Source organism: Indicator indicator, chromosome 17 (genome assembly GCF_027791375.1).
Source record: "Indicator indicator isolate 239-I01 chromosome 17, UM_Iind_1.1, whole genome shotgun sequence".
Taxonomy (NCBI): domain Eukaryota; kingdom Metazoa; phylum Chordata; class Aves; order Piciformes; family Indicatoridae; genus Indicator; species Indicator indicator.
The window spans coordinates 13,967,221-13,992,474 of NC_072026.1; the positions used below are offsets into that span (position 1 = coordinate 13,967,221).

Sequence of the window (25,254 nt, forward strand, 5' to 3'; positions counted from 1 at the left end):
TAGATTACAAGTGTGTCAAGTTAACAAATCATCAGATTGGGGCCAAGCCCTCAATTTGCTGTGCTTGATGTTGCAAGTGACAGCTTGCTCTGAATGAGCACACTGAGCCTTTTGGTACATGCATATTTGCATTTGGAAATTCAAGATAACACCCTCACCCTCTCTGATCATCCATTTTCCTATTTTCCTTTCAGCACATTAAGTGGATTTCTACCTCACCCCTCTCTGACCAGGCTCAGTTCACTTGTCACTCGCTGCTGTGCTGATGACATGTGCTTGCTAAAGGTGTCTGCACAGAGGACAAGCCAAGTGCAACCTAAGGCGGATGTTTTCTCAGTGAGTAAAGTTTGTAAATCACCTCCATAGGAATGGAGGAAACCTGAAATCAGAAGTCTGTTTTGTCTTCTCCAGTGTAAACATAGAAACTGTTTGGTTAACCAAGTCCAGTTGTGTTTATCAGTCTCTGATGAGATTTGGACACCTGTACTGCCTTGCTGGTCCAGTCTGTCTGCTTACTATATTTTTTGTACACACTCTGTAAATCACTGAGCCAAAATAGAATCTTTAAGCTACTTCTCTTACCCTCTGCTGATGTGGCAGAGGAAAATGGGCTGTATCTTGGGCTAGGGAAAGCTTTGAACAGCAGGAGGTTGGATGGCTAGTTCTCCACCTCTGACAAACAGAATAAATCCAAGATAATTAGTAAAGCATCTCTGAGAAAAATTTTCCTTCTAAGGCGAAGAGGAGAAGTTATTTCTTGGAGCTCCTTTCTTTCCTGTGAAATGCAGCTCATCTGCCACAGCCCAGCCAGCTCAGCTTTTCCACTGAGCTGAAGCAATCGCTTAAACAAAGGATTTGCTGGGAGCTTGGTTACATCATTGCTGCTGCCTCTGGCAGGCTGCTGAGGAGGAGGAGGAGGTGCGATTTACATATCAACGGAGCTGCTGAATGGTCAGTACCAGGCAGGCTGAATGCGCTAAGCTCCTGTTCTGCTGAGGAAAGTGTGCTATAAGGCTGCAGTTGCTTAGAAATTACTCTGACCTGCTCAGATCAGATAAATTAGAAGAGGTTTTTCTTCTGCATGTTTTTTTTTCCTCTCCAGCAATGAAGAGGACAAAACCAAACCTCCTGCTTGGAGCTGCCTCAGATGCTGGGGGTTACTTGGCAGGGAGAAAACAGTGAAGATTGTTTCACAAAGTGGTAAGCTGGTGCCTAAGTGGGTAAAATGGCACATTCGCCCTAAAAGGAAATTGGGTAATTGCTGAGACAGGTAGATCAATGCTCCCATTACCAGTATCACATTCAAAATCCTCTGCCCTTTCTAAATACATTTTTAAACTGTCAGCACTTAAGCAAGGGAGGAAAGTAGCAATGTTAGGAAAGACAAGCAGTAAGAACTACATTACTTTGATTTTAAAAGCAGCTTTAGCAGCATATTACCAGCTAGTGTAAAGCAATGAGTCTGCACTGGGTTTAATAGTGTTTTCCAGGCTTATATCAATTTTTACTCTGTGAATAGCACCTCAGACATTCCCACTCACAGAATCTCAAAATCTTGCTTTGGGGATACTCTGTTGTCAAGAAGGATCTATTTTTCTGACAGGTTTCTTGCAAACATAACCCCAAATGCGATAGCCAGACAACTCCCATACCAGCCCTGTTAATGGATTTCTGCACATTCAAGACCTACATGTATTGTGCTTTGGGAATATGTCTGTTTTAAGTGCCCTCAGAAATAGCATCTCTACCACTCTGCCAACTCAGGGACAATTATCTGGCTGCTACCCACAATTAAATTTTTTACAGCTGTCCACTGAGAGTTTGGCATCTTTCTCCCAATTATCCAGGTTAAAAGGAGGAAAGAGGATAAAAACCTAAGAGTATCACGCTTAACTGTTGAAATTTCAATGATCAGGTAATTGATGGTAGCTGAGGATGCAGCTTCCTGTGTCTCACATTGAGTCTAGCCCTGACTGCAGCACAAAAAAGGCCTTTTCAGCAAGGAGTTCCAACATTGAGTTGAAGTGCCCAAACAACACCAGTCAGAGCCAATGTGACCTGACATCAGCATTACTGATGTGCAAGGACCAGGGGAATCCAGCACCCCCAGGTCATCAGGAGACAGCTGAAGCAGGTGAGAGGAGGGTGAGGGCAAGGTGAAACCCCACTCTGCACCATCTAGCAGGCACAAGAATGATGTACTCTGGGTCCCACAAAATGATGCAGCAGGGGCTGTTTGAAGTATCTGCTGCCCCAGTGACCCCAGAAACCTGGCACCTGCCTCCGGTCTAACACCCTTGGGAGCTGCTGTCAGTGCACACACCAACCACTATTGATCCCCCAGTGAGGATGGTGCCTCAAACAGCTTTGTTCTGAGTGCAAGGCCAGTGAGCATAGGCTGAGAATCTGGCTCACCACTCCTCTTTGCTCTTAGTACTGCATTGTAGTGTAATGGAAACAATAAAACCCTTGAGGCTATTTATGTTTATTGTGTTGTTTTCTAGCTTTCTGTCCAGAGAAGCAATGTGAGACAGTACTGACCAGCTGCTGCCCTTGTTCTCTGCTAGTACACCCACAAACACCCACCTTCAGTTCTGCATTACCTGCACTCTCCTGTATATTAATCAGCACTTGCAACTGGTGTAACTTTCCATTTGGCAGGCAAAGTGGGAAGCTTTATCCTGCCTGTAGCAGACTCCAGCTATTCATTGCATGAGTTCATTAAGAAAGCCTTGCTGGTGGCTGAATTAAGATGCTACCCTTGTGAACAGAGAAGCTCTTAAGACTGCAGCAACATGGATGTTTCCAGTCTGGGGCCAAGGTCTTGGTCTGCAACATGTCATGGAGTTTAGCCTCTCCCTAAGCTTACAGGCTCAGTAGGATATTTTCTGTCTTGTTGATACTATTTAAAATGTAGTACAATGACATAGGGAAGAGACAACAGCCATGTATTTTTCTGCAATCAAGAGGATACATTATTTTTATGTGAGAACAAGTAGAAAGTGCCGAGGCAGCAGAGAATGATGGTGAAGTGCTCAGTGGAGCATGAAAACTGGAAAATCAGGGAGAGAGTAAACATTGCTCCTCTCCCTCCAGGTGTTGGCCAATGAGGCAGGTTTGACACAACAGCTGAAGCTCTTTTAAAGACATGATCCAGTGAGGCTGGAATAAACCTCTTGATTTTGTCATTTCTGCCTGAACCACAATGAGATGCCTTTTTTCCTTCCTTATAACCTTTATAATATATTATTTCAAACACTTGGCTTAGGTACATGGTAAAGATGTAAAAGGGTGACTGTGGAGATAAACACAGTCTGCTTAGGCACCTTTAGTACAAGAAAATACTGCTACAGGGCATCATGGAATCACAGAATGTTAGGGGTTGCAAGGGAGCTCCAGAGATCACTGAGTCTAACCTCGCTGCCAAAGCAGGATCACCTAGGGCAGGCCACACATGAACAGTCCCAGGAAATAGCAGAAATTATTTAGTCAGGCTGCAAAACTGACATGCAATTATCAAAATCATTAGAACAACCCAGAAACTGCTGTATTTGCAGAAGATACACACAGAGATTCGACTATTGTCACAGCTTCCTCTAGACTGATTTCTGAGAGGTTCCTCAGAGTCCCTGCCAGGACGAAGAGATCTGCATGAGAGGACAGCCCTTCTGTGGGGCCAGTTGCACAGAGATCACTAACTTCATGCTAGAGATGAGTAAAGAAAGAAATAAAAAAGTAGCTCTTGGGGATGCTGTGACCTTTGCTGTTAGAGATGGGTTTATTCTAAATTACAGAAGTATTTAAATGACTGTGTAACAATTTCCCCTCCAAAACAGCCTTTCTTGCTACATCAGACATTGCTGACCCTTAAATTACAGTTTGTCATAAAGCAGATTTTCCAGTCCTTGCTCTACAGGACCTAGCTGGGACAGTGATATCACTCCTAGGAAAAAGCCACAAATACTCAAGTGAGCTACAGTCAAATTTGATTAAAAACCACACAAGCATTCAGAGATACAAAGAACAAAATTTTCCACAGCCAGCTGGCCTGGGAAAAAAATTAATTCAAGGCTTATTTGGTGTAGACTCTCTTGTTAGTAGCAGATTTGACTCAGTGCACTGGCATTTTGGATGCAAATGCTGAAAGGGTTGCACTGGTAGAATGGGCTCTGCAGAGAATAGATATAAAGGCTTGACTGTTGAAGAGCCTCATTTGCGTACCGGTGAGAAGCAAGTCCAAAATGAAGCATCTAGCAACAACAGAGCAAACAAAGAGCAGCTAAGAGGAACTGGAGCTGCAACAAGAGAGCAGGGCATGGAACAATAAGCTTCTACAGTAAGAAATAAACTAAAACAAAAGGCTGGTTTGGGAAAGCTTTGGCAGTGGAAATAACAGGACTCATGCACACAGATTTCTTCCAAATGTCCAGCTAAGCAGTGCTGCTGGTAAGCCGTTTACATCCTGTGTGCTGTGTTAGTGGTTAATCCCCAGATGATTAAGATCCACCCTGCCCATGTGTGCTTGAAGAAGCATCCACCAGACAGACTGGAGGAATGATGCTTAATGGCAGCACACCCAGTCGCATGCTTTGCACTCACAGTTCTCTTCATAAGCAGGTGCACAAGAGATACAGACATGTTTCTTCTGAGTCTGAGAGAAGGAGCCTATGTGTGTGCAATTGCTTGTGAGCTGCGATGTGAAACACACTGGTGCATCCTTCTTTTCAGAGGTGGCAATTCAGGAACAATTCGGTGCTGGCTTTCTCCTTTAGGAAGGCCCTGAATACACTGGACCATCAGACCAAGGTTGTAGCTCGTGGAAGTCTTCCATAGACTTCAGTGAGATTTGGATAAGGCTCTGCAGCTGGGCAAGAAACAAATATCCATAACTGAGAGCTTCACATCTGTCAATACAGAAAAGGATCAGTTTGGGGCATTGCCCAGGTTTCCCTGTGCACCGTGCTTCAGCCTGTTTAATATTTCTTTAAGGTTACATAATAATGTAAATCACAGGTTATTCAGAGTGACACTGCATGCACAGACTGATACTTCTTCCAACTCAAGCACTGGAAGCTCAGCACACATGGAATGCTGCCAAGCTGCAGGGCATAACCTGGATGACTGCAGGGAATCCTTCTCCTCCTGCTCCTAGAGATGCAGCTGTATTGGCCAGGAGCGTTTCCAGCTAAAGGAAAAAGAGCAGGCCAAGGGCAAAAGAAAGAACTTGGTAATCTAATGGTCTTGTTTGGTGTGGCAAATCCTCCAAAATCCACTGACAATTTAGGAACATAATCCCTTCACTTTTATTAGTGGCATGCTTCAGTCTTCTATACAAATTGAAGACTGCAAACTTATATACAGTGATTTTTCTCAAAACAGGGTGCATTTGTCAGACTGCCTAGCAGGGATGTCTTTGCCCCTGAGCACAGCAAGGATTAAGGTGTGAAATTCCTATTAGGACAAGGGGATTAGACTGTTGAATTTACATAAGGATTTGACACAGAGGATCAGTTCATCAGGGGCTGATGCACAGCCTCCATGAGGGGCTAATAAGCTGATGTTTCAGAAGAAAGGGAAGCTCCTCCTCCATAAATGCACTTACATCTTTTTGCATGATGCTGCTTGGAGAGGCCGATTCTTTCTTGATCCCTTCAGGGATCACCCTAAACCCTAAAGCATGAGCTATGGGATTGCCCTGATTGTTGCCTTGGCACATTTACATCTGAAGTAGCAAATCAGAAAGTAGTTGATGAGAAAACCTGTTAGATTTACAATCATTAGAATCTATGTAACTATCATGAACATAAAAAACGTCTGACAAGCACCAGCTCAGGGATGAAAATGATGTCATAAGTGCATGGATGTTTTCAGACCAAAAAAGAGACACTAGCTCAAGCATATGTATTTTAGCAAAGAAATACTACCTGGGCTGCTGTCTCTTCACCGAAAAGGTTCATGTAACAAGGCCCTGTGCAGGCATGTAGGCATGAAAAAGAGACACAAAATCCTAGAACGTCTCCTCTAACACCTGCTATTACAGCTCATGGATGTGACGCACTAAAATTTAGAGCCCTCAGTTTCACCCTTAGATCAGAAGATGACACCAACTTAGTCCATTCCCTCAGCAGCTCTGCATGCTAGATTTAGCACTGTTAGGCAGGTACATTTCCACTTCAGTTGATGTTCTTCAGCCTCCCTTGACTTTAGCCCTAGGAACAGAGCGGCCTAAACTCTCAACAGGTAGTTTTATTCCTTGGAACCTCGGGGGTTTAGATCAGGGAAGAAAATGCACAAACCAATAACACTTCCTGGACTTAGCAGCAGATCCTTTAGTATATTAATATTTCAGTTTATCCATCTTAGTGTGCATTTTACCAGTGAACTGTAAATATTCAGTGTTAGGGTTTACTTGTACTGCTTAGCACCTTGCATAATTAAACCACCCAAAAGCACAGAATTAACAACTGACTGGAATCCATATATTATGATTTATGCCTGAAATATAAGTCCTGCAAAAGCAGAGCTTACAGCTGCAGTAATTTAGGAATGTAGTCACTGGTCACTATTAAATATAATAGCATTAATAAGAGACCAGGTTCAGGCATGGCCAGTTTCCTTGCTTTTCCCCAGTGCTTAACAGTGCCCCTCAAACCCTGCAGAGCACCTCCACACATACTGCCTTGCAGGGAACTATTCACGTGCTTAAATGCTTTGATGCATCTAAACTGGCGTGCTCAGCACTTGGCAGCACTGAGACCCAACACAGAGCGAGTTGGCACTAGCTTCAGAAGTCCAGATACTCCAAAAGCACAAGCCCAGTAACACTGATGTCCCCTATCACTTTTTCCTCTATACCTTCTTATGTCTAGGTCCAGCCAGTCTGATCCTAAGTAGAAATCAGCTGAAATACCAAAAAACTTAGGATGATATAGTCTATACAGGAGCAGAAATGAGAAATCAGGAGTTCATGAAACCAAGGCATGTGCCCAGATCATTAAATCACAACCTCTGGAAGTTACTCGTTTTTATCTTGTACAAAATCCAAGCACTAGTGCATCCTTCTGAGGTAAAGTCATTCACAGCTATTTCATAGATATGATCTGCACAGCATATGGCTATTAGAAGAAATGAAGAGGTGGGCAGCCACACAATGGATTAGGAACATCAGTTCATAAATTTAAACCACAGCCTCACATGTTGCTTTTATATGGGACGTGGTAAGAGCCTGCTGAACTAGAAGTGGAAATTGTGTCTTTTAATTGTATTTCTGCATTTCTGAAATAACAGGGCACTGCTGGCACATGCTGGCATTCCCCTGACATGGGAAGAAAAAGGTGGATGTTAAAGAAGCCATAAATAGTATCTGCTGGTGCTCCTTTTTCTATTCTGTTGACTTTGATTCACCTCCCTGCAATTAAAGGGAAGAAGAAAAAGACAAATAAAATTATCCCAGCTGTTTGTGGCCAACAGACCTGGCCTCCCAGCTGAGAGCTCTTTGTGCTGCTGAGAGCGTCACCAAGCAACCGGCTCTTGCAGCTGCCAGACTACAAAAAGGAAGTGAAAGCATGACTTATGGAGAGGAAGCACATGTGAAGGTTGGGACTGAATCAATCCCTGTTTTGTCTCCTGCCTAAATATGGCACCAGATACAAGAAGAGATCACCCTCAATGGATCTCACCCACTGAGAAGGCAGAACCCAAACACCTGTTTTGTTTTAGAGGTCAGACCTTTGGAGAGCTAAACCAAGGTATCCTGGACAGGGTATCTGGAGGCAATGAAAAGAAGAGGGATTGTCTATTATGATGCTATCAAAACTTATTATTCTTCATTAATCTTCACTGGTGGTCCAAAAAGCAACAGAAGGTGGCCCCCTGTACAGCTGCCAGAATAACTATATTATCCCAGTTGTAAATTAAATTCACATATAAGTCAAGTGGAGGTGAAGAAAGATTGATAATTGAAACAATATGGCAAGGAGAGCAAAGCAAACAGGCAAATCTCCATGGACTCAAGCAGAGAATGAATAAAATGGGAGGGGATAAAATAGAGAGATAAACGAACATTCAAACTGTTGTACTGATTGGTATAGAAACGTTAGCTGTCTGAAAATGGTTAGAAATAGTAATAACTTCCTACACAATCTCAGGAACTCTTTGAAATCAAAAGGGATGGGAAACCCCGGCCTATATCATCCCTCCAGGTATCAGCAGTATGTCTTACAAGAGACTCATCTTTTGTTTTACCAAACCAAACCAGCCAAAAACCCCACAACACCACAATAAATTTGTGTGAAAAACTTTTCAAACTGGAACATTAAAGACAAATTGTCCAACTCTTGCAGCCTATGAGTTTAAAAGTGTCAGGGCATGCCTATCTGAAAACACCAAATTAATTGCTTTAACCTAGCTCATACTGCAGCTGAAGGTAGGACTGATGCCAACAACCCCCAGACTCTATCATGCTGCTTGAATACCTGAAGCACACTGAAGCCTCTCGTTTGTGACTAAGATATTTCCTGTGGCAATCACCTTCTGCTTTTGAGAGAGTCTTTGGTGAGCTATGCTTAGAAGAAAGAAACAATTGGTTTTCACCATTACTAGGTAGTGTAAGATCTATAAATTAGTGCTCAGTCTAATCTGGCCCAACTTTATTTTTCCTTGTTTGCTGTGCATTTTATACTAGATCCAACATTTCACACATGCAACTGGAAACAACCCAAATAATCAATGTCAGGATCAGATGGCATTTTTTCCAGCACCTATTTTCTGGAAGAAAAAGAATTCTGGAGAAACAGTGTAAAAAATGGGGAAGTTCTGCACTCTTTAACACCAAATCACTACTTGCTGCCAAGAGCAGTGCAAAAACTTTACGCAGAAGCTCATGGTATGGATGGAAATCCAAGGAAAAGCAGACATTTCAGAAGCTGTTCTCCATTTTAAAACTGCAAGAAATGCCAACATTGTAAAGATCTTTGCTGCTTTACAGTGCTAAAAATAAGATTTCCCCCCAACTCTATCAAGACTCATACAAAATTCAGCCAGCCTTATGGTTTTCATTTTGATTGTGAAACATAAACATCATTTTGCAACCCTCTGTGACTGAGGTTGTATAAAATGAAGGAAATCCTCAGTACCATTGGCTTTCAAAGTATTAAAATTCACTAGAAGCAAAAAGATGCCTCAATTTTCAGCTGGTATTAAGAGATGTAAGTTTTTGTTTCTAATCCATTATGAGGGGCTTTCAAGTAAGCAAGAATAACATTCTGAGTTCCTAATGTTGGCCATCTAACTCGACTCTTTGATACACTTCATTTACATGTAATCTTACAGCCTGTCAGTGGTTGATAAGGTTTCTGATATGTGCACATTTGAGAGAGGGAAGTTTAGTCCTCTTACTGCCTTTCTAGGGAGCAGAGCTCCATGATGGAAGAATGCTCAGGTTTAAGGTTTAAAAAAGATTTTTGCTTCTCTTCTCAGCATTTGTTCCCAAATAATTATCTGCCAGGTATAAAATTCTTGACAAAGTTGAAGTGGCTGTATGCATTTTTGCTTGTTTCCATTATTAAAATACTTCACAAGTTGTTTTATATACTAAGCAACATAGAAGAAGGGAGAAGAGCAATATATTTTGTGATGCTAGTGTAAAAGGTAGGACCACTCCTTACAGGTTTCACCAATCCATTTCAACTGTTCCATCATGCTAATGCTGGTATGATGACATGTGTTAGCTGAATACAGAAAGTTAAGGTATTCCCCATCTGTAGAGCTACAGCTTCTTTCAACATCTTTGCTTAACTAGATACTTTGGACCTGTGAAGAAAGTTAACTTACTGGGTGTGAGGTCACCTCAATACCCCAGCCACAGGCAAAATCCCAGTTTCATACTTACAGGCACAAAACCATACCAAGAATTAGAAGCCTTAGAGAGCCATGTTAGAGAGCCTGGTTATCTAGCACTGAACACTCCATAATATACACGCTCTGACTATTTGTAACCTACTTACAATGTAGATCTAACATACTTCATTAACAAGAGAGTTACCAAGCACCTGCATGAGCTACCACAGCCCTTCTAGCTGCCTCAAGAGAAGACGGGACAGTTGCAGAGGGCTGCAATGCAGCACAGTCACTGAGAAACTTCTAATTTACTTCCATATTTTGGGACTTATTTCAGAATGTCGAGAGGTGAAGTGGAATAGTAAATGGAACACAGCAATATTTTTAAAAGCTGTTCCTTTTTGCCTGAATTTTGTATGCACAATATATGCTTTAATGCATTTCAAGTCGGTGATATTCTTTACTAACCTGCCTCAAGACCAGACCTCTCTGCAGGATAATTATTTTTAATTTAAAAGATATGAGTAATTTCTATCAGTGTGTGCTGCTTTGCACTCATGATCATTCATTATACTGCCTATTCATCCCAGTAGGTCTCTCATTTGTCTCCCAACTTTATTACAATTATTCTTTCATCATTTTCAAGTATTTCATATCGTGATCACTAAAGGTGACACAGTAAATACCACTTGTATCTTTTATACTTAATTTTCACTCCGACAAAAATTATTTATATCCTGGTTTCTTCTCCTAACTGGTTTCCCATCTGTGATAATATTTTCCTTTCTTATCACTACTTCAGGTTCCTTGATAGGTTTTTGAAGGAGCCTTTCCTCGTGATTTTTTGAAATTCAAATAGCCACTCCCTTACCCATGATGCTATTTGTTCTATTACTCTGTACTAATATATCATCAAGGTGAAACTTTTTCTTGCAGAAGCTCTGTTTAGTCATAACCTGTTACGCCGTCTTGTGTATTGCACAATTTTAACTTCTATTTCAGTTGATTTATCTAGTACAGAAGCTTCCTACTGTATTTTCACCACTGACTGGAGAGGAGAACAGGACATCCATCAGTCACCATTCCTGCCCTCTCTCATCCTTTTCTAGCAACATTGTGGGCATGAGGGAGTGAGGAAGGGTGCAGTAGAGTACATCACAAGTGCAGGGGTACAGCAATAGCTTGAAGAAATGCTTCTTTCACAGAAGCATGCATGCATCACAAGATGCTTTCCTAACCCAATTGTTCTTTCCTGTTCAGAGAACCCAATGAAAGACATAGATCTGTAGCCAGAAGCTGTTCTCTCAGTAGCACAGTTAGCATGGCTAGGTGCTTCATGTGGTGGCTTGAAACAGTCCTTCACAACAAGGGAGTCCACAGTGAGGCAGTAGCAGAACCAGAGATGTGGGCCCTGCCAGCCACAGTGGATTGAGTGCCAGATAAGCAGCACAGAGCAGATAGTGAGGGCAGGAGTGGAGAAGGAGCCCGAACCCCTGCTCTCCCTGGCTGCCCTGCAGGCTCCCTGGCTGCATAATTATTCCTGTGGAGCCAATAAAGCTCCTTGTGTTCGTTGTCCTCCAGATAACAGAACTCAGACCTGGAGGACTGACCTCTCACGCCAATTCCAACTGAAGCAAAACTTCCAGGAAAAATCCTTCTAATGAGTACATATTATCTCATCTTCCCCATGTCTGGTTTTCATCCATGTTGTTCATAACTAAATCCCCCATTTGGGGAAATCAAAGAAAAAATAATTAGTAAACAGCACTACACCTACTCCTACTCTATCTGAAATATCCTTGATCTGAAGTAGTTTTCAAGATAAAATATAAGAAAATCATGAGTCAATGCATACAAATTTCCTATTTATTTTAGATTGTGTGGGTAATTTAAAAATGGTTAATGACAATAAGAGTTGCATTTATCTCCAAGAGTAACTTAAGCAAACATTTTCAAAGTGCAGTTAAGAGAGAAAAACAGTAACACAAGAATATCACTGCTGGAGCACAACAGTCCCTGGGATCCTTTAACTAAAAGGACAGTGCGGGTTGCTATGACAACAAGTTAAGTTTCACAGTTGTGGTCTGCAACGCTTAGTAACATGTATTTATAGACAGATACATGTGCAAGTGCTTGCTGCTAACCAGGGAAACAGAACTATGTCCATTAACTCAGAAAGGACTGGCTGTATGTTCACAGGGGAGAGGGTGTGTCTCATGGCTGGGAGCACTGAATGCTCAGGTTATTAGCCTCGTTTGTTTTTCCCTATTTAGTCTGAATCCAGAGCTAAGCACATCTCCAGGAGCAGGCCTGCAGTCCCAGCTCTGTATGCTAATCAATTTGCCACATCCTGAGCATCCCTGACAGAGGCTGGAATAGTCCTCAGCTTTCATGGCTCGTCTCCACACTTCCCACATGTGCAGACCTATCCTAGCCAATTCTGAAAATCTGGATGGACTTGAGCTAACTTAGTTTCTCCTCAACTCCTTTAGACATACTTTTATTACACACATTTCTGTGCCAATATCCTTGTCACCCCTGGCAGACCTGAGGGTGGATGGAAGCTGATATCCTCTGCACATGAGCAAAACTATGGCTCCTTCCCTTACTGTCCCACACACAGATCCCTAAACAATGCCGGCAACACGTTCAAAAGACAAGATAAAGAGGCTTTTGACAACCTGTCACACTCAGTCTGGGCCCTTTGCAACACAGATTCATTTCCTTAACAAATAAGGCTCCACCAAGATGCACACACTACATAAAAAAAAAACCAAAAAACCACTGGTTCACTTCTGACTGTGTGGTTTCAGGGACAAGAAGGAAATATTGTTGTGCTGGATGACAGTGCTACCACACTACTTTTTACCTCTGTTATTAGGCACACTCTTCCTAAAAACAAACAAACAAACAAAACCCCAAACAAACGAAAAAACCTAGATCTAGTGTAGATCTAAGGAAGAAATCTTCTACAAGGAAGAAATTTTTTACAATGAAAGTGGTGAAAAACTGACCCAGGTTGCCCAGAGAGGTGATCGATGCCCCATCCCTGGAACCATTTCAGGTCAGGCTGGACTGGACTCTGAGCAACTGAATCTAGCTGAAGATGTTCCTGCTCCCTGCAGGGGGGGTTGGACTAGATGGTCACTACTAACACAAACCATTCCACAACTCTATGAAAAGTATGAGTTGTGTCACAAGTAACCTGCTATAGAGTGAGAACAGCCTTTTGATAAAAGGCCAGTTAGATCTGAGAAGGGAAGTGGTTTCAGGCAGACAGGGTGGAATTTACAAGATGTGGAATAAGGCACCAACTGCCATCAGAGTCTCTAGGTGTCTTGCACTGGGTGAGGTCAGGGGACTATTCACACACTCTGAGCTACTGCAGATAGGGAGAAGTGAGCAAACATACTGTGCATGATGCCACTCACTGCTTAAGACTAAGGACTCAAGCATCAGAATGAGCAAGACATCTCCCCACTACAAAGAGGGAAATACACATATTTGATTATTCTACGTGATAAAAAGAAATAAGACATTTGCTAGAGTTCACACATTGAGGTAGATGCTTCTCAGAAGTCATTCAGTGTAACCTGCTACCTGTCACAGTGGGAGAGATTGCTATTCACATTGGTGAGATTTCTACTTCAGCACCAAAAAAGAACCAGAAACCTAATTTTATGTGATGATACAAACCAGCAGTGGGGAAAAGTTCAGGGCTTTCTTGATATGCTCCTGATATTGAGCCTAATTTCCCTTGCTCATTTTCAGCCCATATATTCCTAGATAGACCCTCTGGCTCCACAGTGAATAATCCTCTTCTCTCCTGGGATTCAGAGCAAAAAAAGGAACATGTCACTCTGCATGACAGAAAGAACTGCCAAAATAAAGATGCTAGTGAGGATTGAATTTTTAGCATACATCTGTTTCGGGGTGTGAATAGCACCAGTAATAGGGGCCACGTACTTCTAGGTCAGCAGGTCAAATCTGACTGTATCTTTCAATAATTCTGACAGTCTGCCATCTGTGACACAAGTAGCAGGTGTTCGTGTGGATCTCAGTCAGTACGTGTCTACTAGCAAGGCTTGCGTTTCCAGAAAACCAACCATTTTCAGCAAGCAGCAGTGCAGCTCTGGAGCTGCTCCTGGGCTTGGAGCCTCACTGCCTTAAGAGAACAGTAGAGTCACTGCAGCTTTAGCCCATATTTAAATAAAATGCCAACAAATATACAGCATTATGCCTTGCTGGATAGCAGGTGGGAGCAGGACACCTCCAGAACCTGAGGCTGAAGCAAAGCAAAAGCAAAATATCCACAGAAATCTGGAAGGTGATGGTCTCCTCTGCTGTCTCCCCTTGCTCCACATGCACCTTAGGAAGTTGGTTGGAGACTTCACGAGTGGCAACCAGGTCAGTCTCAGTGCTCATGGGAGAACAGATTTGATCAAGACTTTAGCTGCTGGGATCAGACTGCTTCCACTTTAAAATGCAGAGGATCTGAGTTTCACAATGTTCCAGACAGGCACTTCTCACCCAGACTCTGTGGCCCAGAGACTTAAGTAAACATAAATTAATAAGCCTAATCTTTCTGAATAACATCTCATAAGGTCTTCTGAATTTTTTATCCTAAGTACTTAGACACACATTCCTGGAAGCTTGGCCTATTCATTCTAGCGAATGATGAAATCCTTAAGGGATACCTGAGGACTAATTGGTTTTGCCTGTGTTAGTGTCTAGTCATATCATGAATCAGGCAATGCTGAATCCCCAGCACAGTCTAAGAGCTCCCTAAAGACAGAGAACTAGGTTGTGTTGTCTGGCACTGTAAGTGACTTGGGTTCAGAAGTTCTTCAGCCCATACATTATTACTAACCTTCCTTGCATGACACATGGTTGTTAAGAATCATCTCATGCAAACACCCAAAGCCAGACTAATCTGCAAAGGCAATGAGGAGTGAGCCTGGGAGTTCATCCTCACTCTGAGTGATAAAATCATTTGGGTTGGAAAAAGACCTTTAAGATTGACTCTACCATATCTGATTCTAAACCAGCATCTTTTGAACACCTCCAAGGATGAGTATTCAACTACATCCCTGGGGACCCTGCTCCAATGTTTGAGAATCCTTTCAGTGAAGAATTTTCTTCTAATATCCAGCCTAACCTCCTCTAGTGCAACTGGAAGCCATTTCCTCCCTCACCTTATAAACTTGATACTAGGGAGAGGAGACCAACACCCACCACACTCTGATCTCCTTTCAGGAAGCTTTTGAGAGCAAGATCTCCTGGGAGCCTCCATTTCTCCAGACTAGACAACTCCAGTTCCCTCAGCTACTCCTCATAAGACCTGTTCTCCAGATCTATCCCAACACATTGGAGAGATCTACCCTACTAAGGGCAAAGATCCTGCCTGCAAAATTCCTCTGCTAGGGCTTGCAATCCAGATCTGCCTGCTTGGTATCAAAATGGGAGATTTATGCAAGGCTTGCCAAATCTCAGCAGTTAACAAAAGCACTGAGAAAAAAAAACTGAGAAGATGCAAAACAGATAGAGTTTTGTTGCTATAGCTTTATGCAATAGGAAGGGAGATGGGCCTCACCTCTGTTAGCAGTGGCTGCTGCAGAGCCTTTTGCAGGAGGCAGGATACAAAACACACTTGCACCCAGCTCCTGCTGCCCCCCCTCATTTGCTCTAGGGGTAGATCCCAGCTTTATTTGACTACACTAAGCAAACCGATTTGTTCTGGGGCTTCCTCAGTGCAGTTTTTCAGTATCCAAAAAGGCAAATCAACTACAAATTCTCAGAAGGATGAGAAGTTTCTGACATCCCACCTCTTGACATATGTTAAAACACAACCCAATTTGCTTGCTTTGTAACCTTGAACCCCATGCCTCAGGGTGTAAGTTAACTATCTCCAGGGCTCTAGAGGGAATATTTTCCCTCTGAACTTCAGCAATGCCAATGTTACTAGGTACATCATGGAGGTGTTCTCCTTCTCCTTGAGCATCAATTACAGCTTGCAGCTGTTACAGCTATTTATATAATTTGGTACAAACCTTATTCTGTGTCATACTGATATGATTTCTTTAGTAAAATCAATAGAGCACCTGCAAAGTTTGATTGGTTTCTCCACTGCAACTTGTATGGATGCATCTAAGGTAGGGTTTTACTGCTAGTGCCATACCAGGAGCTGATTTAGCAACTACTTGGTTGGCTCTAATCCTAAAGTCCCAACCTTTAAACTGTCGTGAGCTTAGTCATCCTGCTTATTCCTCTGTGGCTGCTGCCCTTGCTCAATGCAAATCATCTAAAATGAAACTGCAACTTCTTCTCTGGATGAGAAAGGTGGGCTGGCCTCCTAGGCATCTACATCAGCTTTGCAAACAGAAAGATGAACTTCACTCATCACCCGGCACATGAAATCCTTATCAATGCAAAGACTGATGGAGGGGACCATGTTGTTAAGACTAGAAATTCTTTTGCAAGCACAGTCACAAATGTCCTGATGGATGAAAAAAGTATGTAATTTCATCTGATGAGACAGCTAACACTCAGTTGGAATAGGAGCACTTTGTCTGGGCTAGGTGTAAGCCAGTGAATAGCACATGTGTGACTTCTCCCTGTGCTGGAAGATTTCAAAGTCCAGAAGAGACCATTGCAAATTGTTATGGCTAAAATGACATTTATTTCCCTGCATGTTGATCAGAACGTCTATATTTATGTGCAACTGAAGTGTATAAGCTTTCCACTAGGAACCTTTATTCTTCTCATTTGGTGATGCTAATTGATGGGTCACAGAATGGGGTATTTAGTTAAGACATAGCAATACTTCAGCTAGAGAAGCAGCAGAAGAAATTTCATACCATAGACAGTATCTATGCTCAGGCACAACTGAACGTGCCTGAGGAATTTCTCCTTGCTCCAGTGTATCACTCAGCGAAACAACAACAACAAAAAAACACCCCCAAAACCACCCAGATTTTTGTTGCTACATCTCTCGCATAACAACTCACAGACTTAGAAATACAAAGTAGTGCAGGAAAAGAGAAGTTCTGCAGCTACAGAAGACATTAGATTTTACAGGTCTGCTCTTAAAAGCAGGAATGAATGCAGACAGATATCACTTGCAAAGCAGAGTGCAGAAAAGAGTGATGACAGGCACTGGGCTGTCAGTGGTGGAACAGTCTCCTCCTTTCCAGAAAAACATCTATTTATTGCACACCATGGTCTGAAAGAAGCTCAAGCACAAACAGGACATTAAATCTCTGTAACACCGGCAATGTCTAGTTTAAACTATTGCATCCAAAATATCTGAGTGCAACGTCATCCATAGTCTCAGATTCTTGTTTTCTATTTTTTTTTTTACTAACGACATGAGGCAGAAACTGTCATCATGTGCTTATAAAGTAGCCAGTGCTCCTAGGAATCCAGACTTATTTGGTACACTGGGTATAACTAGGAGTTTAAAGAAAAAGAGAAAGAATCTACTAATACAACTGTTTCTCAACATCATCATAGAATTACAGAGAATTCCAGCATGGTGGGCTTTGGAAGGGACCTCTGGAGATCATCTAGTCCAACACCCCTGCCAAAGTACCCACAGCAAGTTGTCCAGGATCACAATGTCCAGGTGGGTTTGGAATCTCTCCAGAGAAGGAGACTCCACAGCCTCTCTGTGCAGCCTGCTTCAGGGCTCTGGCACCCACACAGCAAAGAAGTTTTTCCTCATGTTCAGATGGAACATCCTGGCTTCCAGTTTGTGCCTGTTGCCCCTTGTCCTGTCACTAGACACCACTGAAAAGAGTCTTTTGCCCCCTGCTCTTTAGATATGGATAAACATTGATCCATATGATCCACAGATCAGACCAAATTCAATCCTTGATACGTGTATACTAATTATATATATATATTACATATCTCAACACAACAGCAGTTGTAGTCATGAAGCTAACTACTGAATTCAATACACTGCAGTATTTAATGCACAGAATCTCTGACCTGTAACACTTCTTTTATGGCCAGGAAAGTTCAAAAGTTAAACCTCTGTTGTGATTCTGTCACAATTCATTTTGGTCAACAATTTGAAATTCCTTTTGAGTTCTAGCATGTCCATCAAGAGCTGATGATACATTCCAAGGAGGGAAGGAACTTTAGTACAGACAAGGCACATGGCATTAGAAATATGTGCCAGATCAAGTTAAATAAATTACTTTTAGTTTACGAAATGTCATAGTTTCATGTAGTTTTATGAAATGTGATAGCTTTTCGTGTTAACAAGATGCTAATTTAGCAGTTTCCAAAGGGTCCTATTTCTACAGGCAACCCTAGGCATAAAAAGAAACAAAACTTCTTTAAAAAAAAACCTCGCCTCACTGTTGTTTGGAGTGTAAGAATCATTTACCTGGACCTGAGCAAAGCCTCCAACACTGTCCCGCACAACATCCTGGTCTCCAAACTGGTGACACATGGGTTTGATGGGTGGACCACGAGATGGATACAGAACTGGCTTGATGGCCGCACCCAAAGAGTGGCTGTCATTGGGTCCATGTCCAAGGGGAGGCCAGTGACAAGCGGAGTCCTTCAGGGATCAGTCCTGGGACCAGTCATGTCCAACATCTTTGTTGGTGACATGGACAGTGGCATTGAGTGCACCCTCAGCAAGTTTGCTGATGACACCAAGCTGTGTGGTGCAGCAGACAGGCTGGAGGGAAGGGATGCTATCCAGAGGGACCTGGACAGGCTGGAGAGGTGAGCACAAGCCAACCTCATGAGGTTCAACAAGACCAAGTGCAGGGTCCTGCATCTGGGTCGAGGCAATCCCAAGCACAAATGCAGGCTGGGCAGTGACTGGCTGGAAAGCAGCCCTGAGGAGAGGGACTTGGGGGTGCTGGTGGACGAGAAGCTCAACATGAGCTGTCAATGTGCACTTGCAGCTCAGAAAGCCAACCAGATCCTGGGCTGCATCAAGAGAAGTGTGGCCAGCAGGTCAAGGGAGGTGATTCTCCCCCTCTACTCAGCTCTCGTGAGACCCCACCTGGAGTACTGCATCCAGTTCTGGAGCCCCTATTACAAGAGGGATCTGGAGTTGCTGGAAGGTGTCCAGAGAAGGGCCACCAGGATGATCAGAGGGCTGGAGCACCTCTCTGATGAGGACAGACTGATAAGAGTTGGGGCTGTTCAGTCTGGAGAAGAGAAGGCTCCGAGGTGACCTTCTTGTGGCCTTCCACTATCTGAAGGGGGCCTACAAGAAAGCTGGGGAGGGACTTGTTAGGATATCAGGTAGTGATAGGACTAGGGGGAATGGAATAAAGCTGGAAGTGGGGAGATTCAGGCTGGACATGAGGAAGAATTTCTTCACCATGAGAGAGGTGAGAGCCTGGAATGGGTTGTCCAGGGAGGTGGTTGAAGCCCTATCCCTGGAGGTGTTTAAGGCCAGGATGGATGAGGCTCTGGCCAGGCTGATGTAGTGTGAGGTGTCCCTGCCCATGGCAGGGGTGTTGGAACTAGATGATCCTTGTGGTCCCTTCCAACGCTGACTGATTCTATGATTCTATGATTCCAGCACAGCCCACCCAGCTCTCAGTTAACTGTTTTCTCACTCCAAATGCAGCAGCTCTGCAGAGCATAGAAATGTAATTATTTACACACCACTCCATCATTGCCTCCACTGTCTGTGCTTCTAAAGCCTCTTGATTACTCTACTGATGAGCACCATGGAAATGCCTATAAATAAAACAATCATTTCTGCTCATTAAGTTACAGCTCATGGACTGAAGAAGGATGATTTCCCTTTGTACGTTCCCTTTGTAAATTTTATCATCTCACAACAGAGGGAGTAACTTGCCTCTGCTGACACTCAAAGAGACAGACTGTCAGGATGCTTGTCAGTATTTTAGCTTTGAGCAGCTTGCGGGTTTGCATGAATATTTTCTCCTGAAAATAAAGTGCTGTTTGTCAGAATTAGGCATGCAAGAATCTCTTTCTAATGTCAGAATCAGACATGCAAACCCCTCTAATATTGTGTCAGAAGGTCAGATTTTTATAGAGCAGTTTGTCATGGAAACCCTAACAGCAAACACTGCACCCACAGCAGAAGCTTCTAGGTCTAGTTTCAACCCTAAAAACACACAAAGGTGGAAGTTATCAAATAAAATTACATTTAAAAAATCCCAAACATTGAAGGAAACCTTCCAATAACAAAGCCTGGTTGAACTAGGTTTGCTCTTCAGGAATCTTCAATGGTAAATGATGCCACAAAGAAATATAATTCTATTTTTGTCAAATCAGGGTCTCCTCCTTTTCAATGCCTGCAGTGGCACGTGTATGTTTGCTTACACTGAACTCCCCTTGGTGTCTCTAACCCACCATGAAATATCACATTTCATTAAATGGTGAATTGTAAAGCCAAGAAAACAAGTTAAATGTGATACCTGTACTCAGACTTTACTGAAATCACATTTCTGAAACAAAAAACTGGTGGTAAAGTTGTCAGTTATGGGCTGATTTGGTTTTGCTCTCCAGTTGGAAGTGGAGGAGGGGGAAGCACCACTTACTCTTGTACCTAGCTAAAAGGTGGAGGTGGTTTGATGGAAACTCATGGGGCATCCCTACTTCTGCACACCATCCAAAGCAACATTTCACCTCCAAAGTGTTGACTGTTCTCAAACAACTGAGGCAATAGTGACAGGACAAGGGCTAATGGCTACAAACTGGAAGAAGCTGTATTTAGATTAGACATTAGGAAAACATTTTTCCCCATGAGGGTACTGAGGCACTGGAACAGGCTGCCCAAAGAAATTGTGAAATTCCAATCCTGGAAGCGTTCAAGGCCAGGTTGGATGGGTCCTTTAGGAATCTGGTCCAGTAGGAGATGCCGCTACCCATGGCAGGGGATTGAACCTAGGTATCTTTAAGATCCCTTACAACTCAAATCACTCTACAATTCTATAAATTTACAGGTTCGGATTAAGATCCTCATTCACAATTGTGAGAGCAGCAGGACTCCATGTCAGCATTAGCAGGCAGCAACTTTGGGGTCAGATCCACCTATTAAACCCTTTGCTGCTGGGATTCAAAACCTCATGGTCTTGTGCCCACGTGTGATTTCCTCAGTGAAGACAGACTATTTGGCTCTCTTTCTTCTTCCCCCCACTACTTTCAAGATTTCCAATACATCGCTCCCTGTATCAGTGCTTATTTACAGCATAGTACTGTACCTATGGACAGTCCAATTGGAAAGTCACCCACTCGTCTACAAACTACACATCATACAAAGAAAAAGTAGTGGGTTGAGACAAGTGGAAAGAAAAGCTTTGACAGGCAGATGAGATTTCTGTATATCTGAAACCAGCAGTATCCACTAACTAATATGCAGGGTACAGAGGCTGGGACAAAGCAAGAATATCAGGCAGGTTAGAGTGATGTGCTACTTCCAGCTCCCAGACACTGCACCTGGACCATGCAGGACACTTTGACCTATATTTGGGGTTGGAAAGATGAACATTTTCATACATAAAGCCTACAGACATAAAGCCCACATGTTGTTAGTTGGACATGTTGCCTAGGGTTGGAATGGCATTTTGAGAGCCTGAATTTTAATAATTTTTCCAAAGACAGGATCTTAAAGCAATAGCATCAATCCTTAGAATAGCCAGTGTCCAAACCCTACACAAGTGCTTTGCTGCCTCACTCCAAAATCTGAAGCAAGAAAAATAGTGACAAAAATAAGATAATCAATTAAATCAAGCTCAGAATTGTCCTTGAAGAATCTAGCTCTTCCCAGTCCCCAGAATTATCCCCAGCATTCCTTTAAGGGCTTTCATATTTACAGCAATATGAAACGGCTTATTCCTGTGTAGCTGCTAACAAGAGACAGATGTTCCCTTCAGTTCCAGGAAAATGTAGACATGAAGTACATTATGTTGACCCACTAAATATTTTAGACCCAAATCCTCTTCTGCATGTTATCTCTTCACACATTTAGTCAAAAACCCACAACACAGTTCCACGCTTTTCCTGCTAATTATGAAGCTAGCCACACTTGGATCAGTTAGTTTATCTTCACAAGCCTTCACCTGAGAACAAAGAAAGTTAAGCAACACATTTTTCTTAGCACATTTAAAGCTGAAGAGTTCTTGCAAATACTTCAGAGCCAAATCACCTGGTTCGGCTGCAAGCTGAACTCGCCACGTTATTTATTTAGCTAGTCCAGAAGACATGCGCTGCACACTGGTGCGTAGGACGATGCATCTGTCTTGCTCAGATGGTTGGCTGCATTCTTTACTTGATATTAATATCAGCAAAAATTTAGTAACTCAACCACTGGCATGAGAACCTGACTTCTAAGAGAACAGATGGCAATGATCATCCTGAATTAATTTTAGGCTTCAAAAATCATTTTGAGTCAGCAAAGCCTCAAGGTAAGAGAAAGAAAAAGATAAAACATCTGCAAAATCTCCTACCTGTTTCCCATCCAGGGTGTACAGCTTTTTGACCACTCCTGTCTCCAGTTTTATCGCTTCGGTGATGTCGGTGAGAACTTGCTCGAAGGAATGGGCAGTCTTCTTGTTCAGGAGCACACGGACTGCCTTCCGGGGCTTCACCCCGCTGCGGATGATGGTTACCAGTTTGGGACGCACAAAATCTTTGTTTTCTTTTGCCTGGGCACTGTTGCTACTGGCCAGAGACTGAGGTGCTTTCTGGTTGGCAGATGTCTTTACGTTGACAGACCAGTTGGGATTGACGTTCTTGGTGTATTCCACTTTCTTGAAGAAGTTGTCAGATGAGCAGACGTAACTCTCCCCTTTAGAAAGAAATGAACACCAGCCTGACTCTACGGTTATTACTGTAAGACTGCTAAAAAATAAGACACTACGCATTTCCCTCATTAATCAAGTCAATCATTAATAATTGTTTTCATGAGCACTTCCATGACAGCTTGTTATTAAAACATTTTATATTAATTTTATATTTATGCTTATTTAAACTGCGACTACTATTTCCCCAAAGTACATAAGTCAGCCATAGGTCACATCGGCAAATCCATATTACTACTCAATCCATGACAAACGGGGTTAAAAGGTTGAGAATTAATAAAGATATTTAAGTACCTGAAGATGTAACTAAGCTGTCTAAAAGCTCCTAAACACCAAATTCATTTTATCATCTAAATTATTTTGCAAATTTGCCCGCTTCCTCCCCACCTTTATAGTCCCAGCTACTACTTCAATCTCTCCTCCCCTGCCAAGAAGGTATCAGGAGTATCTTTTGTGCCATGCCTGAAAAAGAAGAAAAATCTGGTACTTGAACAGCCTCTGCCAAAAGCAGCTCTGATAAATCTAGCAGGCATAACAAACATACTTCATTATAGTGTCAGTGGTTTATTAGAGGACAGACCTCATGGCATTTATGATAAAACACTACACCAAATACCACTGCTTTGTTTTATATGGCTGGTACTAACCAAAAATATATTCAGTCCCAATTTGGACATGGTAGAGAAGGGTTATACAGCCTTGTAAGTAAGTCATGATAGCCCTTCCCTATCCCATCCAAAACTAGTTTCAAGCTTTGCCTGTAACTTAGGGGATGCTGTCTAAGGCTTTAGAAGCACCTTAAAGGATTTGCAGGATCTTCTTTTGTGCCTGCAAATCTGATGGATGCTAGAAGAGTTACTACTAGAGTAAGACTGTAAACCAGTATCCCTAAGGGAATGTAGCTGTCTAGTCTGAAATGACTCAGGCTGCTGAGCACCGAGGACACAAAAATAAAAAAAGTCGGTCACTGCTAGAGGAAGAAACTTTTGTCTCGCCATTCGATAAAACTTTAATAGGAACTGAAGGCATGACACGGGTACCTGTAAGATCTTACTGAGTTTCTTTTGGGGTTTCATTGGACTGGCATTACAGAATGAAGGTCTTCAAATATTATAATTGGTTTGAAATCAAAATAGCCTCAATTCTTTTCAAGAAAAATCCTTCTTCATGTAAACAAGCTGCATTTCCTTGTGTGCTCCCTGCTGCAAACTTCAGGGCCTGGACATGCTTGAAAAGCCCACGCAACATCTGAATCTTGCTTTCCACTATAGGATTTCTAGGGCAGGATTTGACATCCAATTGTCAAAGGTGTAAATGTGGATTTCCAAACAGCCCACTGATTTCTGCAGAATTTTATGGTCCAGGCCTGTAACACATCCAGTATAATGTCCATATTCATCCTTCTGGTGACTAAACTGCATTTGTGATGGAGGTACTGACACAATGCCTTCATAGAACACATAGTGAGACCACGAGCAGGTACACAATAAACAGAAGGCTTTAACAGACGTAAACAATGATCTCTGTAGTATTTGTGTTCTTATTACTTCTGAATCTTTGATGCCACAAGCAGCCACAGAAAAGATGCAGATGATAACATTTTTTTTAACCCTAACTTGGTACCCAGCTTTCATAAAGTGTACCATGCTGCTTACATCAACAACTGCAGCTTCTCTCTGTCTTCCCCATTGCATAAAATTATCAAAATAATTTTCATCAGGAAGCAGATATTCTGTTTTCCCATCTGAAGATGGAACAGAAATACAGAAAGCAGAAAAAAGATAAACAGGTTCATGCAGAACAATGCCAGTTGGGCATTTTATCAACAAGTGTACCCCAGACTAACACAATAATCCCACCAGGAGGTTCTGGTTGGTTGAATGAACAATAAAATTCTAAATTTGAGGCATGCATGCTGTCAGCAGAAGCCTTCAATAAATCGACCCATATCTGATTCTCCTTCGTTCCTTACATATCTTGAATTTGACTCAGTAGAAGCATAAAGAGAGCCCACAGAGTACCATACATTAAAAAGAATTCCCACTGGAGATATTGTTTTCCAGAAGCATTGAATACTTTAAATCTTTCTTATTAATAAATGATAAGTTGTGGTTTATTCATCTGCTTCAGCCAAGCAGCACCTGGTGCAAAGAGGCCCACGCTTCTCTCTTACAACTAGTTTGAAATGCTCACAGGGAATAAGCCCTCCCACGAAACTGAGACCAGCTCCCAGCCCATAATCCCTGGAGTGCAGAGCCTGTAAAAGCATGCTCAGCAGAACTGAAGCATTATCCTTCAAGAAAAGGGATTTCTGTGTTTAAATGCAACTCTAGGAATAAATGATTTGAATCCCACTCTTGTCTCTGCCCCTATGGAAGCTTCTCGCTTCACCTGCACCTCTGCTTCCCTGCCTGCAAAATAGAAGTAGCAATGTCTGCTACTGAAGGGCTTGACTTTCATCTGTGTTTATGTAATATTTTGGGAGAGAAGATGCACAATGAAAGGAAGTATATGTCTGTGCTATGTTCTATAGACAAAAGGTGTTGGAGGACACCTCTCATTAATAAATTCTGTGTCTTAAAGTAAGCAGAAGGGAGTATTAGCCAGT

The 25,254-nt window shown here is 42.4% G+C and overlaps 1 protein-coding gene across 2 annotated transcripts in view; it reads right to left on the minus strand.

Annotated features, from left to right (window-relative positions):
- Positions 1 to 25,254, minus strand: part of DCX (doublecortin) — a 74,445-nt gene that overhangs the window by 41,926 nt on the left and 7,265 nt on the right. For both annotated transcript variants that reach the window (XM_054388595.1, XM_054388594.1), the window contains exon 2: positions 22,293 to 22,633. In XM_054388595.1, the coding sequence (XP_054244570.1) occupies positions 22,293 to 22,633 (341 nt within the window). The remainder of the gene's footprint in view (positions 1 to 22,292; positions 22,634 to 25,254) is intronic.